The sequence below is a fragment of the Poecilia reticulata genome, linkage group LG23 (assembly GCF_000633615.1).
Source record: "Poecilia reticulata strain Guanapo linkage group LG23, Guppy_female_1.0+MT, whole genome shotgun sequence".
NCBI lineage: Eukaryota > Metazoa > Chordata > Actinopteri > Cyprinodontiformes > Poeciliidae > Poecilia > Poecilia reticulata.
In genome coordinates this window covers 1,369,823-1,390,808 of record NC_024353.1, presented here as the reverse complement: position 1 = coordinate 1,390,808, position 20,986 = coordinate 1,369,823, and the positions used below count along the sequence as shown (strand labels likewise).

General features: G+C 38.8%; 1 protein-coding gene across 10 annotated transcripts in view; it reads right to left on the bottom strand.

Annotated features, from left to right (window-relative positions):
• ppfia2 (PTPRF interacting protein alpha 2) overlaps positions 1–20,986 on the bottom strand; it is a 126,640-nt gene that overhangs the window by 86,519 nt on the left and 19,135 nt on the right. For all 10 annotated transcript variants that reach the window (XM_017302805.1, XM_017302801.1, XM_008400421.2 and 7 more), the window contains one exon: positions 13,216–13,471. In XM_017302805.1, the coding sequence (XP_017158294.1) occupies positions 13,216–13,464 (249 nt within the window). In that variant the 5' untranslated portion in view covers positions 13,465–13,471. The remainder of the gene's footprint in view (positions 1–13,215; positions 13,472–20,986) is intronic.

Here is a 20,986-nt window from a genome sequence, read left to right as displayed (position 1 = left end):
ATGAGCTGCTGCTAATCTCAATTCTGTGAGCGTTTTGAGAGGAGGGAATTATTTTGCTCCCAGAAACAGAAAACCTCTAAAGAAAAGGTTCTGTAAAATCACATTTCAGATTCCCTGAAGACATTTTTAAGAATCCGTAAAGCATGGGACCTGTGATTCTCACATGCTGCAGAAGCACAGAACGGTTCTTTCAGTTACACAGGAACCTGATGGCCGCAGTCAAAAGCTCCTTTGTTGGAAACGATGGGAACCTTTCACTATAAATGGATACATTCTGAGTAATTCAGTTAGCACTGTTTTTTGTATGAGCAGTTCCAGTTTCTCTCGCACAACAGAACTATCTCCACTTTACTGTAATATAGACAAATAAGCAGCAAGTGGTTGAAGACACAATTTACTAGATTCTATTTTCTTTGAGAACACACACAAATGAAATCCCACACATGAACTAAACTAAAAAATCCGCAAATATTTCAGATGAACCATGTAATTTTATGGTTTTAGACCAACCTAATCAGTTATTTGATAGTCAACCGGTGCATATTTCTGCTGTAAAACTCCTTTGCAGCATCAAAAAATATGTAATTGTGATTGCAGAGCTGAATGGCAATATTGATCATTTCATTTCATTTTTTGGTTCTTTATCTTTAGCATCTGAGCAACCAAAAATTGGCATCAAGTGAAGCCATTGGAGGCAGTGGAAGTCCATCCAACAGGCCAAATTTTGAAATATAATATTTGATCAAGTATTGATTCAAGCTATATTAAAAAAAATCGACTAACTATCCCTGAAATTTCAAGGCTCTATGCTTTTTCCAATGACATTGTGTCTTCCTATGTAGATACGCAACAGTTTGACATGAATATAAAGCATCAGTTGGTAATATGATGGTAAAAAGCACAACCAAATGAAGACAATTAGAAAGACAACCTAATTCGTAAATTGTGATATTTCAATAATTTCAGTCATTTTGTGGGACTCGGCATTTCGGCATGCTGCCCCCTACCCTTTAAACATCAGTGAAATGGGTTCACTCGGTTCTGTGAACCATTGGATACCTGTGAAAGAAGCTGGCTGGGTAGCAGCTGGCAACAAGAGGCGGACAGTAAATGACTCCTCAGCACTGGGAATAAAACAAGCAGCTGCTGGGGCGGTGGGTGGTTTGGCCTGTCTGTGAAAGGAGCTAAGCTGTGATTATCACAATGCCAACACAGTGATGTTAACCAGAACAACTAGCTGACTCTTTGAGCAAATTAACTCCTGTCACCGATAGCATGGAACCGTAACAGAGCAGTAGCATTTACATTTCAATGTTTCTGCGTTGAATGTATGCTAGATGAAATGAAAATTAGCCAGTAGCTTTAAGGCTTAAATTCAGGACGACAGTTCATTTGCAAGTTTGTCCACATTTGGTATGTGGTAAAAAAAAAAAAATTACACTTACAAACATTTCACCTGTTAGCAACTGTAAAAGGAGCATTACCTCAAGTAATACACCCTTTAACACCTAAATTTCACATTTCTGCCTATACATTTCTTCCTTATTTTAATTGTAAGTAGTTTTTTAAATGTCCTGTGAGAAGATATATTTACCCATTTATCCATAACAACTGGAACTTTCAATATCCAGCAAGTTATTTTCGCAATTTACCGTCAATTAAAGAGTGGCCCCCTGGTTAATTTCACTCTCTGCAGCTGCAGCTGTGAAATTACCATAATAACCTGATATTGGCTGGAAAGTGCAACGTCTCCCCTTTCAGAAACCGTTGGAATTTTTCAGATAGCGCAACGTGTGGCGGAATGACTGTACTGCAAATTTGGCTGTGTCGTCAGCGACACGTTCCGGTTTGTGGCATATCCCCAAGAATTTCCTTGGGGATATGCCACACTTTAACTTTGGGATTACAAAGACAGGGCCACTGAGCTGCTGAATATTTGACTAAAAACTGAAATTAAACTGATTTCTAGTTTAATTTCAGTTTTAAACTAGAAATCAGTTCTGTTGCTTTACACAGTTTCCAAAGACAAATCAGAAACCCTCCAGAGAACGAAAAGTCTAACACCTTAAATTGCCCTTCTGAACCTGTTGAGTGATTTGCCAATTTCTACAGGTTTGACAAGGCTGCTTTATACCAGGTTGTAAGCTTCCCCTTGTAGATTATAGACCACAGTAGCTTCAGTGACAGTAACATGGAGTCAAAACATACAAGGCGCTTCTAGGAGAGATCAACTTGTTACACAAGATGAAGCGGCTGTCAAGAGAGAAACTCATATCTGCTCCTTCAGGGAATCAATAATTGCACAGTTTCCATTCAGAATTGCATGTGGCATTAATGGAGACGCTGCATTTGTGCAGCGGAATCTAATTCAACTGCACCTGCAACCTGAAACATGCTACATTTCTTAATGAAAATCCCTTATTCATGTCGTATAACACAGCTGCTAAAATGGAGGTTTATTTTAGCCAGCGCAGGACATTTGATGAAAAGATGCATTAAAATGCACCGTGCTGTTGGCGCAGGCAGACATATGGCCCAGCAGGGGAGCTGAGTCATGTCAGTGGGCTGGATGTGGGCTCTTTGTAGGTCAGAGGTAAGTTGTTGCCATATCTGCCGGAGAAATTACGAACATCCAGCAAGTCTATGAAAGAATAGAGATTCAAAGACAAAAGGAGAAACTACAAAGGCATTGAAGATTTTAGTTCTCACTTTCATACATACTGGCGTTTGAGAGAACATTTCCTCACAGGTCATGTGTTAACACTGCTGTATTTTAAAACCCTCTACAACCGAGTCTAAGTGAATGCATATGTTGCCTTGGAGATAGCCCAGGGCAGAATTTGGTATGTGCTTCCATTCAGTAACTTGTTCCATTTTAACGGAAGCAGTCTGAGAAATCAAAGTTATAGGGATCACTTCTTCTGGGCAACATTTATTTCTTATACACCGTCTTCATCAGGTTTAAACATGAGTCTGCTTTCTATTTTTTTTTTCTGTTTTTTATTAATCATCACTCCACTGATCACCCATTTATCTTTAGTAAAACAGATACATCTATTTTCTTGTTAATTAAACTTTACACCGTCTTCTCCTCTAACACAATCTACACAGGCATCCCTGCAGACGCCTAAATCCACTGAGATGGAACAGAGACAATAACAGGTGCAGAGACAGCCTGAGACAGCCTGCAAGAAATAATATTATGATGTTTATAAGAGAAAAGCAGTTTTAAAGAACGGAACAGGCAGAAAGACATTGTAAAATGATATTATAAACAATATGAACTGCTTAATTTGGTCCTATGGAATGGATGGTAGGGTCAATGACTGATCTTAACCTTATTTGTGGCCCTTAATCCTTGCTTGGTGTTTCAAATACAACTTATTACACTGATACTTATAAAACTGTAGAGGGACAAGCTGACTTTTCAGGTTGAAGCAACTCTGGTGTGATATTTCAATCTAAATCAGAATCCTTTGCTTCAATAACAGCAGAATAGCTTTCAGAAATTCATTCCCCATTATTGTTTGGTAAAGAGATGAACAACTCAGATTTTATTTGTAGTGCTGATGGCGTACAACACCTCCATTCACATTTAGCATCCCGCTGAATGTTTCAACTCACAGCTGTGCAGGATATCCCCGTATCCCCGACTGAGGGAGCACAGAAGTGACTTGTCTTTGCAGGTTTATGACAAAAATGTTTTGCAGACGAGGCTATTGTTTTGCATTTGGCCTCAACAGCAGCATGATGGGATGCATATAGCAGCTGCACTGGAATTAAATGGAGAACTGGCAGCCTGGAGTGGGTGTGAAAAACCTCTGCAAGACACTGAAAACTATTTGTGACGGAAGTGGAAGGTCATGGTGTGATTTTATTAAGTTTTGTGTGAAGAAGGCCTAAAGGAATGTTAATTTAAATGTTTGTTTTACATCAGTGGATATGATTTCACACCAAAGTCACAATAAAGCACAAGATCCTGTGACTGCAGGAAGCTTGCTTTAATCAAATAAAACGATAATTTAGCAGAAGATCTACTAACTGCTGCTGCTGTTAGATCTGTTAAGCAGCTTTTTCACATGTTTTCTAGCAAGGGATGAACAGGTCTGAACCAGAGTGTTTTCTTAATATCTCCTAGATAAGAGATGACACAAAAAATACAGACAACATGGAAGAGCCCTGCTAATCACAGAAAGGTCATAAGTGGCAATGAGCAAAATGATTTTAATGATACTGCATGCAGATGTTTTTTTTTTTTTTTTTTTTTTTCAGACCTGCAACAGCACGTATTAAAGCTTGCCATAAGCGCGAGCTTATCATGAGATTGGCTCTCTTAGGAGAGCTTCAACAAGCTTCTTAGTTGGTGCCAAGAGCTGGTGACATCATGCTCTATATCTGGCTTTCCAATGGAGCATCAAGAAGCTAAAAAGTATCCATTAATGGGGACCAGCTGCATTGTAAAGAAAAATAAATAAATAAAACACAACCAGTCAATACCAGAGTCCTGGCTGAGGACTCGGCGGAAGCTTTAAAATAACCCAAATCGAATTAGAACCTTTTTATTCGACATGCCATTGTTGGAAATTAATGTCTAAATCCCAGATAATCCTCAACCAGAGAGAACTACTGGTTTACATTTTGAGTTGTTGAAGCATGCATCTTGTTAATACGCTGCATTTATCACAGCTGGAATCAAACTAACCAGGCTTTGGCTTTTGCGGGTGAAATTACATTTCCAGGTCAGCATAGTAAGGAGCATTAAGTATTGGTCTTAACCTCATTTCTTTCTGCTCACTTTAGAGGATCTCGGGGGACCAGTCCTCTAATTCATTCAGGCAAAGCCAGCAAAAAGAGTGTGTGTGTGTGAGGACAGGATAATGTGTGTGTGTGTGTGTGAGGATGAAGGTTTGAGAATTTCTTGCCTCAGGCTCTGAGTCACAACCAAGTTTTTTTCCTGCAGTGATGCAAACACAACACCCTGCTCTGTTCCCACCTACACAAATATAAGCTCAAACACGTGCACTTCTGCTCACAGGAGGAGATGACATCAAAGAGCGCTGAGTGCGTCAAACTCAAGAGATGTAATTTACAATTATTCAGGCTTTTTGGGGAGAAACAAACCATAAAATAAATGATGAAAACGAGAAATTTGAGACAATGAGAACGCAACAAATGTTATTCAGTTTTGTCAACACAGGCAGTGTGAAAACATCCATAACATTTGTCTAACATTAATTTTTTTTTTTTTAATGATTGTTACTTTTATTTTCATATTTTTTTCAGAATTTTGTTATATACATAAGAAATGGCTTGTTATTGATGTGTTCATCGTCTGAAAATGTAATAAGAATAGAACAAAAAAGATCAAGCCTGTTATAGATCAGTAAAGATGTTCATTTTTACAAATGTCTGGCCAACTGATTGGTGCGGCAGGACTCTATATGGATGAAGGCTGTAAACAGAAACCTTTTGGAAAAACAATAATCAGTTATCAGGAGCTATTACCTTTTCAGAAAGCCATGTTTGCTTTGTTAGCTTTACATTTTTAAACTGTTTTCTCTTTTTAACCTTACTTTGATGATCAAACTGAAATATTTCATTCTAAAACTGAGAGTTTTCTAAATGTATCTTCATTATTTTAGGCTATTTAATATTCCAAACGTGATGATTCACTGTTGTCAAGGCAATGGCATTACTTGGAATAAAATTTACCAAGTTGTGCTTTGAGATTTATGAAATAAATGAATTACTGTTGATATAACAGTAATTATATTTCATCATTTCGATTTTATAGTTTGTCCATATGGCTTCATAAATCTAAATCTAGACATAACTAAGCTAACGCGCGCACACGATAGATTTCCTACTAGAAGAAAACATATTTATTGACATATAGTATTTTATTTACAAAGTAATAAAAAACACCAACGTTTTTTTAATTAGCTTTTATCAAATCTCTCTCCATCTCCATTCGCATTTGCTGCCGAAAATACTCCAGAGTTCTCAGTAACAGTTGAGAACAACTTTTATTTTTTTATTAATCGTTAATATTATGTGAGACACCAACTTGAGCAGCTTAGGAGAGATAAACGAAATACATGACACCCGACATCCTCGTAAGAGGAATTTACAAGGCAGCCTGTGCTTAGCATGTCAGCTGGAGAATATTAATAAAAGCTGACGAGGGTGGCAAACAAATGACTGGCTGCTTATGAAGCTGGAAAAAAAATACAAACTCCTAAAATTAGATAACAATCAGCCGGTAAGAGGGACGACGCAGGCTCTCCGGGGACGGCGAGAAGGACGAGGCTTTCTGTTGTTAGATGGGGGTTTGATGAGACACAGTGACAATTATGGCAAAGCAGTTAAGAGGTTAGGGTCAGATGAGAGAGCAGTGTGTCAGTAAGCTGGAAAAAGTGGGAGTAAAGGGTGAATTAGAGGCTGTCTGCAAGATGGCAGGTCGCACCGAGGAGGCCGTCACGAAAATCACATCGCTTTGCATTTCTGAATCGTATTAAGTTGCTAACTGAGGTTGCATCAGTGACTAGACATCACATGTGTTTTATTTCTTTGGTCACCTCTGATTTTGTTAGTTTTCTTCTACAGCTGTCAGTCAAAGTCCAGTACTTGAGTTTTAGTTTAATCGTTAATTTGATTTAATCTTCCTTTTTGTTTTCCATGCAGTCCAAGTCCTTCTGTACGTACCAGCAGCCCTCTCTGGTTCAGTCGTATCATTTCAGTTGTCTCTGTTTGAAGCTTAGTTCTGTTAAGAGTTGTCACAGTGTGACTGCCTCTGTCAATTCAAGAGTTTCATATTTTAGTGAACTTATCGTCATTGTAATCATCATTGTCAATGGCCATAAAGCACTGTTTGGAATAATTATTAGGTAATCAAAAGCGCTATGAAGTTGAATTTGACATGCTAATGTAATGCTTAGCTAATTGAACAACAGAAACGTGACATTGCTTAAAATGCTGAAGATCACAAGGTGATGGATGCAGTTTATCTCTTACATCTCTGCAGCTTCCACAAGATTGAAGAGGGAAAATTCAGACTAACTGAAGCCAAATGCACTGATCATCAATCATTTATATTCATAAAACTGCAAGAGGCACAAAGTTTGACTGCATACACTGCAATAGTTGCCGAAGACTCATTATGCATGGGAACACATTAGGCATCAACGATTTGAAATCACAAGAACTTTACACCGCATTATTTCTATGATGCCACAGTGGCCAGTTTTCTCCAGCTTTTACAGGTTTTCACTTTTTTCTCTCTTACAAACAAAGCAGCTGCTTAGAAAGAGCAGAAGAAGAAAAAAAGGGAGGACGTTCTGCACTATATTCCAGTTTTCTTAAGTCTAATACAAAATGTTGCTGGTGTCTGGTCTGTTTTATCTGTGTGTATATTTCAAAATAACTAAAAAGGCAAATATACATTATTATAAGTGTAATGTGGTCCATTATTTTTGCAACGATATAAATAAATACAGATTTGCTACTACAAAAGAAAGTCATTACATCCTGTCATGTTTCAGGTTTAATCCGATTTTAGGGTATTTTTTCTGAAGCTATTGTTTCCATACCTAATGCTCAAACATTACATCAACATTTCTCAAAATCATTTTAAAGCAGATTCAGTCTTCCAGAAATCTGACCACTGCTAGGTGAAAAATAGTCGACCTTATCTCGTCTGGGTACTAAAATCTTTATGCTCATTTTTATTATAATATAACTGGAGAGAAACGCACAAAGTGCACTGCTTATGTGTGAATAAAAGTTGTCTGCTGTTGGCTTTAGTCTCAAATAGCCCCCTGTGTTTTGTTTCAACCTACAAAATTGATTTCTTCCCTCTTATGTGTTGTTTTATATCCAACTGATTTCTACAATTTAGGCTACGTGTTGAATATCTGAGTCAGAGCTGAAATAAATAAACACCCAGATGCTGCTGCCTTGTTAGGCTGATCTATGTTCCTGCTACTTAGCCACTTCGCAGCACCATTACAGTCTGGTGCGCTGATCACCAGCGAGATAATTACATCTGCTACACGGTCGTGAACAGTCTCCTCCCAGATAACAGTCGCCCAAAACCATCTGATGGACGCTGGTACCAGCAGTGACTCGCCCACAGGACTAGACCCGTCTCATCTGACCCTAACCTTTGGAGAATATTGATCAAGTATCTCTGATGGAGCCATTACAGTCACTCTGTACGGCTCTGCATAGCGTTTATGTGCCAAGAACCTGTCCGGGTCCCTGCTGAAGATTAAAGGAGTTAAAGGGAAAGACGAGAAGCAATGCTTTCTGGGTAAACTAGGCAGAAAAAAATAGACTGGTTCTACTTTTTAAATCAATATTTACAAGCAAGAGAAATGGTTCAAATGTGTTAATCACGGTGTTAACACAGTGAATTGAAAAAGCATCAATAAAACTAACTTTTTACATTTTGTCATCTTGATATGTGGGTTTTAGTTTTTCTTAAGAAATATCTCAAAGTGGCTTGAATTTGGATTTATATGACCTCAAATCAAATCCAACGTAAACATCTGCCTCCTAATATCATTTATGCTCCATCTGCGCATACATTATTAAAAATATAAGGGTATAAATTCAGCTGTTCTGCAATGACGTCACAGGTTTGTCAGATAATAGTCAACAAACATCATGAAGTTGAAGCGACAGAAAGCAGGACAGAAATACAGTTGAAGTTTAGGTTGTAAAAAAAGAAGCAAAACGTTAAACATCTCATATCCGTCATCTGAAGAACCACCTAAACCGACAGGACAGGAAAGTCAAGTAAAATCCATAAGAAACACACCAACAGCTGTGGTTGTAACTTGAGAAATGCAGAAACAGTTCAGAGTAGTGATCCTTAACAAAGCCACTGTGTACAGAACCAAAGATGTTATGATCTTCTGCATGACATCGTCAGTCTCAGAGATACACTTATGTATTCTGAAGACTGTCAGCACTTGACTTTAGAGGAGTCGGCCATCGTAGCTTTTCCTTTTCCAAGGCTTCTCCTCTGGTCCTGAGGAGAATCAGCCCACATCTAGCCTACATGCGCCGTGAACTGGGGCACAAACAATAACAGTAATCATGGAAAATCATGTGCTGCTCCGGCGGAGGAGACCAGCTGACTGGCTGCTGAAGCCCTTGGGGTTTGCAGAACAAGCAACGGCAAGAGAAACGACGAGCAGAGAAATGAAGGGAAGACGGTGGATGGATCCAGCTCCCCATCCATCTTCTGGACAAGCTTAGTCATCTTTATTTCTACACACTGCTCTCGTCAGACGCTCTTCCTCCTTCCTCTCACTGAACCGACATGCTCTCTGTATTCACTAAACACCACCAGAGCGGTCCACAGACTATCACAATCCGTTATAATAAATGCTAATTTTGGGATGTAAGCATAAAAGGGCCTATATTAAATCCTTTCGAGCGATTGCATTGCATCTTTTTTTCCTAAAAACTACAAAAGCAACTATAAAGAATTAAACTATAATTATGATGCCAAATTTAATCAGCAACCATGGCAGATATGAGCAGAAAACAGACAGGATCGGTGCGTCTTACAGCAGGTGCACAAGCTATGAATGAGAAAACCACAGATCGATTCTCTGTTATATACAGCAATTTGGTCCAGTCTTAGCTTTCACTACAGCAGTGGTGTTGGCCGGTGTCTCATTACTGTATGACTGGCCAGATAACGGCACTCAGATCAACATTTGGAGGCTGTAAGGTCATGCTGAAGGTGCAGAGAATCTCCATTAACAAGAGTTTTAAATCCTGTAAAATGTTGGCATTTTAGAAGATGTCCAAATCAAAAACTTTAACACTTCCTTGGAAAAAAATAAAAAAATAAAAAAAATCATAATCCTTGAACATTTCCACATTTTGCCACCTTACAAACATAATTCTCTGCGTATTTATTGATATTTTTTATCTATTTATTCTTTCCCTTCCACGTCAGCGTCGGTTGCAATGTGACAATAATAGAAGTTTATGCATTAAACCCAACTGCAGCTATGTTTGTGCTTCCATCACCTTCTTAGATATAAATACCAGTCTCTGCTTGTCCAAACACCTGCTGACCATTTATGCGGTCGCACACAAAGACAAACTCTGCACATGTCACATTTTCAGGTCAACAAGAGCCAGGATTCCTCCTTTAAAACATCTGTCCAGTAGGTGATAAGACGTGTATTTCTGGAGGACTGCAGCTTGGTGGCAGTGAGGAGGATTAGCTGCAGCAGAGGTCTCTATGAAACTGTGTTTGGCAATAGGAAACAGCCAGCATGGGAAGCTGTGCTGTGGCCCGCGGGGCCTTTCTACAGTAATGCACAGATGAGTGCTCCGGAGAATGTTGTTGGTCCGCCAGCTCGCTCGTCTGTGACACGACAGGGGTCACTGGGGGATGAAGGAGGGTTACATCGTACTCCAGGCAACGGTTTGTCTGCGCGCTCTGTGTGTCTTTTCCTTCCGCTTCCTCAGAACCGAGTACAAGTGAGAACGAAATAATTAAAATGAACAAGCTATGGGCAAAGAAGGGGCATCACAATCATTTAAACCACGTTTATTCCTTCTATCACAAGGTTCATAACACACCAATAAACTTGCTTTTTTTTTTTTTTTTTAAATAAGCACTATAACTCAGAGCAGAAATATGGATCAACAGCCAAGAAGAGTAATTGTGAAAACGGGATTTTCAAATTTGTTTCAGCTGGTGCTGCAATGCAACATCTCACATAGTTTTGCAATGTGTCTGTGTTGCTTTCAGATGCATCTGCAAGCGCGGCTTTCTCAACATACCCAACGTGTGCATTTAATTAAAGGGTTGATTATGCGTGGAGATTGATTTTTAAGTAGACATTCACAACAGCTCTTCTGCAATAATTGCAGTGACTTGTAAAGCTAATGGTGGCTTCTGCCATTCCTCAGCCTGGCAAAAACAAAAATTGAAAATATAAAAGATGAGGAGGGGAATGGATGGGTACTGCTGGATTGTTATGCATGAAATTGAGGATGGGAGGGGAGTGTCCCTGGAAGCGTCTAGTGGGGATGGCAAATGTCACTCCCATCAGACGAAAGTGTCACAGAGAGCTGGAGAGCCGTGACCTCTGATGGAAAATGAAAAAAGGGAGAAAAGAAAGACACATAGGGCACAACAGCACATAAAGAAAAGCCAAAGACGGCAGAAACAGAGAAATGAAGGCGAGGTAGGGAGACCGACGGGAAAAAAGGACGTTTATGGTACATCTAATCATGCAAGAGCTCTAGGCTTTAGAAACAAGGGAGTGATATCAGTAAAAGCACATTTGCAGGCTGTCTACTGACTAAATGAGGCCGGTTATGTCCCGAAAAAAATCTGCTTCTTCTCATCCATCCCCTCCACTGCTACCAAATAAAAGAGAAGGACCTGAAAGCAATCTACTGGGCTCTAATGCAACAACAAGTCTACTAAAAATCTGCAATATACATTCATTTTAGCGATTTCCACACATAGCAGAAATCATTAGAGTTTAATTCACACAACACCCATGCAGTAGTGTTGGCTGCTTCCATCACATTTAAATGATAATTTTAAAAAAAGCAGAAAACTCTGTTGAAACATGTCCCTGGCAAAAAGCCTCTGTATGATTACCAAGGCTTAAAAAAACGGCATCACAAACTATTTAACTAAAATGGAGATTATACAGGCCAATAAGAAAACAGCAGATTAATTAACAGAATGGTTTGTGCCAGGACATTTCTAGCAGGATCTCACTGACAGCTAATTTAAGCCAGACACCAGGAGAGGCGCTTGAGCAGTATGTCAGCTCTGTCATTACACTATGACGAACAATACATCACAACACTGATTTGCTGCCAGGGCAGATCAGAGAAATTGTCTGATAATGGAAATGTTATTTCACTTTGACAGGACGGAGTACCTCGGCCGGGGTGTTAAGTTGTGGTAAATCCTCCGATGCTGCAGATCTAAATAAGCTATTTCAAAATAAAAACACTTTGTGTCTCTGGGTTAATTTAACACAGGAAGATATACTTTTCATGCTAAGCAGATTAGATGTTTGAGGTCATGGATCTTTAAAAGCCATGTGGATTAAATGTGATGCATCACATGTGAACAGTCTATTCTCTGTCTACAAAAAAAAAAAAAACTCCCGAGTGTTCTGATATCAGAGTGAAAAGACTTAGTGGATCTCTTTTTAAAAGTGCTAATCTCCACTTCCCAAAGGAAATATTATGCAAGATCTTTCTCTTTCCTCACATTGTGCAAAAATTAACTAAGTGCACCAACATTTTCGTCTCATCACTGTGCTCTACGCAGATTTGATTCACAGCCTCTGAGCTACCAACAAAGACAGGGATAGCTCTGTGACTGTATAGTTATATAAGGGTTAGCAAACTTCACAACTTTAGGGATTGACTACAGTACTGCCTTAAACACACTGGGATCTCCAAAAATAGAAACATCAAGTGTTGATGTTATTGAAGGCCCTTCATATGTAGTGATATAATCCTAATATTATTGCAGCATTTAAACGGCGAATGACCCAGGTCCTGCTTAGAGTGACTCTTGCTTCTCAGAGAATATAAAATAATATACTGCTGCAGTCATGGCAGCATTAAAACATAATATTCTACATAACATGCTCATATATTTTGGAATGTCAACCATTTCATTTCGATAAGCTAACAGAATTAGCTTGAATTCAGTTAGCATCCATCCATCCATCCATCCATCCATTTTCTTTACACCCTTGTCCCTAGTGGGGTCGGGAGAGGTGCTGGTGCCTATGTCCAGCTAACGTTCCGGGCGAGAGGCGGGGTCACTCTGGACAGGTCACCAGTCTGTCGCAGGGCAACACAGAGACACACAGGACAAACAACCATGCACACACACACTCACTCACACCTAGGGACAATTTGGAGAGGCCAATTAACCTGACAGTCATGTTTTTGGACTGTGGGAGGAAACCGGAGTACAGAACCAAAGTTAGCATGTAGAAGTCAAAGGGAATGCTCCAGTTCAATGACAAAAAAGAAAACTCATAAAAATGTTCTTAAACAAAATAAAATGAAAAAAAAAAAACCTATATAAGATTAAGGAATTGGTAGTAACAACAAATACATGACTCATTCATTCATGCACAACATTCAGTAACAAACTTCAAATCTCCAATCTTCTGCTCCGTCGCCGTGTCCTACCTGTGGCAGGGCGGAGCTGAGCTGGCGCTGCAGGGAGTCTCGGTCGTAGATCACGTCCTGCAGATGCTGCTGAGCCATTCCCAGGCTCTCCTGGGTCTCCCTCAGCGTATCCAGGAGTCGGTCCCTTTCGTCCAGCATGTTGACCATCAGCTGCTCGAAGTGGGAGTCCGGATCCGAGGCGCTGCTCTGCGAGCCGCGCTGGCTCAGCGCCGTGTCCTCGCTGATGGTGGGCATCACTTCGCACATCATCTTGGCTCTGGTCAGGAGAATGAAGAGTTGAGTTTAACCAAAGATTAAAGCGCCTTCCATAGGACATGTAACATATTTTTTTACCATTAATTATGCCAAAAATGCCCTTTTTTTTGTGAAGGGTAAAATCTCTACTACTGTTTGAGACAACCCAAACAAAAAAGCTCATATGACAGAGACGAGTATGCACATGCATTTCTGAGTAAAGCAAACATATGTGTGTGAGTTTAGTGAAAATATCCACATGCTGTTGTTTAAACTGCTGTGCGTAATGCTCGGGCCCGACACAGTTGGAGCTTGGCTCAGCGTTACATCGGTACATCTCAAAGCTCACAGAGACGTCTTGGGATGCTGGGCATTCTGCCCTAGATTTCACGCTTGTGCTGTTTATTGGGGCAGCTCAGATCATGTTACATAACGCACTATATCTACGCCATAGCGGATACGGGAGTCCATATTCCGAGCTCCCTGCAGGGCCTCCTGATGCGCAGGGAGCCGTTCTCACCGGCGGGTTGGTGAGTGAGACAAAACTGTGTTTGCATCAGTGAACGTCATAATCATAAGATGAAGCAATGAGCCACAAAATGACACACATTATGAATAATTCAACAGTTTAAGAAAAAAAAACATGGAGGGAGAACAAGTGGATGTTCTGTTTAATAAAGTGGAGCTAGCTTAGCTGGCTTACAACTGAAAACGACTGGCTCGTTTAAAAGAGAGTGAATGTGTGTTCTAACCGTAAATAAATACACACTTGATCGTATTTACTTACTTATATGAAGGAAATCCTCATATCGATATGTTTTTATGTTTTGAACTTGCTAGTACAGTAAAATGAGAAAGGATTTGAGGAGGAAAATATTCTAGTTTTACATCCACTTTGCCCAGCTGAGTGGTGTTACACTAACGAGCCACTCACCAGCAGGTTAAAGGCACAGTGTCAAATTAACAGAGGGAGTGATTTATCAGCAGACATAAAATATTCTGAAGTGGAATATGTACCCGAGTTCACAGATTCAAAACTGCACAACACTGGAAAACATGACAAAGGAAAAAAAGGTGCTGAATATCATAACGATTATATTTTTATGGCTGTTTATTTCTGAAATTGAGTTATGAAGACTTGGATGGGACAATTTTACTCAAAAATAGTAAATATTAAGCTTGTACATATCCTAAAACATGTTCTCACCAGAGCAATAAAGCATTTCTTCTTAAAACGTATAGTTCTCCTCTCCTGACATCTCAAATGTCTCATTTCGTCTTTGAAAGCCAGACGTTCAGCACGCAGCCGACCATGTCCTCAATGTCCAAACGAGCTGGACGAATTCAGCTCTACTCATTCCCTGTGCTTTGACCAAAGCCAGCTGTATTTAGTGAAATTTCAACACCCAATTGAAGCGTCCTCGTTCCCCCGTGGACGTGTTACAACGTACGGCTCTGTGCCTCGGCGTGTTCTGGCATTAAGACGGGCTCTCCCATATCTTCTCGAGGCGACGGGCCAGGCTCCCGATGGCTCCCCATTCAGACACCATCCGATACTGTTCAGACCAGAGAGACTGTGTCTGCACGCTGGAGCTGGACCGGCTGCTCATGCAGGCCTTTCGCTTGGGGAGGAGACTTGTTGGCAGGGAGTCTAGGACATTGGTTCTTGAATTTTAAGTAGAACAAAGTGATTTATTCGCGTACATGACTCAGTGCTTGAAACTGTGTAAAACATGGAAGTGTTTGATTTTATTACTTCTTTGAAATCCGGCATGCTGTAGTACATTTCAAACGGAAGCATTTAAGGCGCCAGCATGTGTAATAACTCCTGGCATATAATGATACTGGTATATTTGTGTAGGTAAATCAAAGTGTTGTGCAGATGCTTATATGCCACTCAGCTCATACGGTTCCTTTTTTCGCCCCTTTTGTTTAGATCTCAGTCACTCCAAACCCTTTCAGTGCAGTGAATCCTCATGATTTTATTATATACATTTGTTTGTTTATTTAGCTAAAATCAAAGATTCAGGAACAACCTCTACAAAAAAAATGCCATTTTGTAAGAATATTTGACTCATTTACTGAATGGTTCTGCTAAGATACTGTATATTAATGAAATGCTGGTGAATTCAATAAACCAGAATATTTAAAAAAATATATATATATTTCACCAATTCAACTCAACAGAGAAGCTCAGATTACACAGAAATAAATACTTATTTTCTAAGAAATTAAATTTCCAATAAAATTTCCTAAGCCCAATAAAAAGTCTCTTCTCCATGGATCTTTTTGTACTGTATTTTTTCCTTCCACTTAACTTTCCAGTGAAATCCTTTAAGACAGCCCTGGGTGAACAGTCACCTAATTTAGGGAAGACCTTTTCTAGCTTATAGACCTTGCAGAGTTAGATTCTGGATAATTATTAAATCAGCCGTCTTCCCTGATTTTTGTGTATTTAGTAGCCATAACTAATGTACCTAAAGGGGTTTTACTTTTTGAATTGAATTATTGAAATACGTTAACATTTCAATGATATTCTAATTTAGCCACACCAACAGATACGTGACGAGCAATAAACATGTGATTTTGTCATGTTCAATGGATCATAAGAGCTGAAGGTGGAAAAAGAGCTGCAAATGCATAAACATGCAAAATCATTGGGATTTTCACTCCATGCCAGATGCCAATCAGTGAATTATTCAAAGGCGTAGGAGAGTTCCCCTCCCCGACCAGAGCGGCAGATCCACAGAAACTTTCTTGCCTTGCAGCTTTATAAAACTCAGAAATCTGACACCAGAAGAAAGTTTGGGCATTAAATGAAAACTTTGATTCAGCTGATATGGAACTAGTAGTTAATATTTTTAAGTCGTACATTAAGCCGATGTTCTTTTCTATTTTTGGACTTTTTCATGTTACAGCTACAAATTTCAATGCCATACTTGTGAAGTGGTGCCATGGTTTTCTACATTAATTGCAGGTATAAATATGGAGAGCACAGCATGCATATGTAATCAACCCACTTCTTTCTGATACCCCTAAATAAAATCCTGTGCAAGCACTGAAAATGTGATTTTGATCCAAATCCAACGTAACTTTTAACAGTTTTTTTATCCACTATGATGGTATTTAGCATTATGTGTAATATTTGATTGGAAATTGGCCACAAAGTCTCCGATATGTGCATCTTCATTTTACACCAGGGCTGCATAAAATATTCTGAATATGTTGTCATTGGAATATCAGTATGCACAATATTATTAGCACAACAGCTGTTTGGAAACTTAATATTTTTTGGCTATTATGTTCCAAGTGTCAAACATATTTTGCATGTTAAGATATTCATCTTGTTGGATGGATTCTCTCGGCGGTAGTTTCCCACACCTGGCACGGATCACAGCTCCCTGCATGCTAAAGGTCACAGACAGAGCTAGAAGTACATCATCTTTGCATTATTTCACAATTATATCTAGTAATATGTTTTTCCAACATGCTGCAGCCCTACTTCTGGCTTTTATAAGTTGTGCTTTGCTGCAGAAAAACAAAAGGCTTATGTGCTTCTGAGACGTTTCATTTAGGAACTTAAAGCTGCCTGGTTAAAACATGGATTCAGGAGAGTAGGCCGAGAAACTAAGAAGAAGATTAACAGAAGCATGCTGAGAATGACAGCTAAATTGTTCCCTTTCCTTGCTCAGATATTACATTACGAACAAAAGCGGCACACAATGCATGGTTTTGCAAATTCATGTCCTAAAATTCTTGTACAGCAAATGGTTTTATAGATACGTTTTTGACTCTGAGGCTCTTTCTTGCGGATGTGATTGTAAAAGTGGACTTCACTTGTGAAAAGTGCTGATTGATAACCTGAAATGTTGCCGTTTCAAACAGCTCAGAGTAGGACGGCAGTTACAAGGCAGTAACGTCTTTCAGAGACGTTCTGAAAAACCCAGCCGAGATGCTTCGTTTCCCAAAATAAAACTAAAGCAGCCGGCGAAAAACTGAAAAACAGATGTAAATTTAGCCAATAATAGCAGGAGCAAATCAGCGTGATGTGCTTAATTTCCCAAAACGACTTCAGTTCATCTCATTTATGTGACAATTGTGTGAGCAGATAAGAAGTGGTGCACACAAAAAAAAAGACAGCTGTATGTTCTTGAGCTTTCTATAGCCAAGTGAGGCAAATTCAGCACAATTCACCACCTGGAAAACATCAAAAGATGCGCTAGCATGCGAGGGTGTGCAGAACAGAACGTAGCACTCTGCGGCTTTGGAGATAAGCTGCACTGCTGCATGCTTGTTGAGCTGACTTTGGAAAGACTAATATAAATCAAGTGTGTTTAAGGGGTTCTTATTACCAAGAGCGGCATAATTAATTAGATTGATTAAGTAAGGGGATGGTCATTTAAAATTTTAGGAGAATTACAGAAAATATGCCCAAATGCCAGTTACCGGACAAATTGTTATAAATTTGAAGAACAAACATTTGCAAAAATCTTATGATTCAATTATTAATGCCAATATCCTCGCAACACGATGAGAAATTGTTGGATATTAATGCGCTCAACTTGCATCAGCACAAGCTGATTACAAGCCCTGCGTTAAGGGGAGAGACTACGGGGAAATTCCACTTTTAAATAATGCCCAATTTCTTGGCAAACAGTCAAGCACAAAGCGCATCCATGGATTTCATTTGTGAGCTCAAAGGGTAATGAGAAAATTGCTGCTCGTCTTTCCTTCCTAGCCTGGCATCCATGTCAGGCTGACAGGTGGGAGAAGACTCGTGCAGATTTTTTGTGAATGAAACTGGCCAGATTGGACGGTACAACTCATGGTGCTGCGAAATCTCATTCATATGGCATCCTGCGCCTCTGACAACAAGGCCGACACGTCTGCCAAGAAAAAAAAACAAAAAAAAAACGCTATTCAGGTGTATTTTGTTGTAGAACTCCTGTTGGAGCACACTTCAGTGATTCAGCAAAGAAAAAGCTCATGTCTGCATCATAATACTGTCAAATGAATGATTACAGGCTGATATTTGTGCTTATTTAAGGGGCAGCCACATGCAGGAGGTGTTCTGATAATACGCCATGTTCTCCCATGAAACGTAACAAACACATATTTGTATTTTTATGATTTTGGTTTTCCAAAAAGACAAAACAGTGAACCAAAATGTGGACAGAGTGAAATATTTGCTTGTTTTTTTACTCTCTGAACATCATTTCTTGGTGTCTTTTGTGCTCACATATTCTTATAAACACTAATGATTAAATTGAATTACATTTTATTGTAATTAGATAGTGTGAGAGTGTGACAGGTTGAATACAAATGCATGCCACACTTTTTGTGAAAAATGCTTCTATTTATAAAAAATAAATAAATTACAATTTTTTTGCCTTCTATTACAATATTATTTGGTCTTAAAGGATAACATCTAAGTAAAACCCAATTGTGTTTACAATGTGCAAAAATTCACATTATAAATTAGATTTTTTTTTTGTATAACGCCATCTTATAGTATTGCAATAGGAACAATTAATACATTATTGGGAATTAGGAATCACTTCTGCAGAATCATTCAACCTAATCTAAGAGTCAGATAGCTAATATGGTTCCAACTTAATCTCCCTCTGCAAGAACATAACACAGAGAAATAAAACCTCTCTGATAGGTTTAACATGAGGTCAGTTTGAGGCCGGGAAGCCATTTTTTCCCAAAAACTAAAAAGGCACCTCAAAGGACAATGAATGATTTATGAATTTTCTCGAGTAAAAACGCAACCTCAAGTAAGATTCTGTTGGTGTTGATTTTTTGTTTTTCTTTAGGTTTTGCACCTTGTATGCATATTTTTTTGGTTGTTGTGGTTCAAGAAGCATCAGAAAGAAAAACATTAAAGATTTTTCAATCACTTTTGTATACATAAGGATAAATGTGCTGGAAAGATAAGATATAAATAAACAAAATAGGGCATCCATTTTTCAGAAAGCTCCTGGGAACATTTTTTTTTAGATTCCCTACATAGAAACATGACATTCTGTTCCTGAATGGATTGATTGTTGCTCTGAGGTGGAGGGCAACAGGACAGTTGGAGGTTTCTTTTGAATGTTCGCCATTTAAGAGGGGATCCAAGAAGCTTGAACAAACTGCTGGTGAATATCCGCTACATTTGGAATTCTTCACTATTTTACGCTGCATTTCACTGGCATCAGAGTAAAAATAAAATTACTGCCTGATGATGAATTTCGCCTTCATGCTATATGTTTTATGTATGTTTCATAATGGAAGCAGAAATGCTTTTGCAGAGAGAGTGGTTATTTTTTTATGAACTAGTAAGAAATGCAATGTAATGTAATCATAAAACCATACAGTCAAACTGCTATGTTTGACATTTATTTATATTTTGATGCTCGGCACGTTTCATTTAAAACTTACAGGGTCAGCAAAAATAGAAAAAAAAAAAAAAAAGCACAGAAGATGTAGAAGCACCAGAAGGAAAAGCACACCACAAAGGCAAAAAATACAGAAAGAGTGTAAAGATGAATGACATTTTATACATATTTACTAAGGAAATAAATATGAACTTTCATCTGATCTGAAGCTACACATACATGTCATCGTGATTTAACTTGACCCACTGCTGTCTTTAAAACATAAAAGCAACAATTCTTCATTTTGCTGTTGACTGAATTGAAAATCTAAGAATCAACAACTTATCAGTTCTCAAAAGCCAAATTAATTTTTTTATATATCTTTACTACATTCAGCAGACTTTTACTAAGTATATTGACTTAAATCTGTGTTTCATGTTGTGGTCAGCAGTTTTCTGAGTGGAGCTGTGAGATGTGAATGACAGATGAGTTGAAGAGGATGGGTGTGAATTTACACCTGCTGCTAAAGGAGGCAGGAAAAGGGAGAGGAGTAACATCATGTGTGACTCTTTTTTTTATTATAGTAGAACCCAGAGATCAAAATCTGATCATTTTCCATTGATCAGTTCTGATTGGTGCAGGTTGGAAAATATTTTTCCCCCCTCTTTTTATTAAATGCATCTAAACTTTTTACTGTAAACACATAAACCAACAGTCTCTCCTCAATGCATTTTTCTTATGCATTTAAATTTAGATAAAGCTTACATACACACTTTGATTAATTAATACGATTATTGTCTTTTTTCTCTGCCAGAAAACATTTTCTTGTATGTTATGCTGAACAAATCTAAAAAAAAACAAAAATAAATCGTCAGGTCTGATCTGAAAAGAAAACGGTTATCAGCCTGGAAAAGCTGAATTGTTGCAGCTCTACCTCTGAGTGCACCTTCAAATCTACCTGCAGGTGAGCATCTGTGGGGATGACGAGGGCTGCATGTTCACTGATTGTGTGCTCATCTGTAAGTAAGTCTACATGCACATGAAAGGATGCATGTGCAGCCTTTAATGCTGGCCACAATCTCAACCCTTAAGCAAGGTCATGCAAAGCGTGAATCGATGGAGACTGAGTAAGGTGAACGTAAACGCCCAGTGAGGTCAAACTTGAACTTATGCCA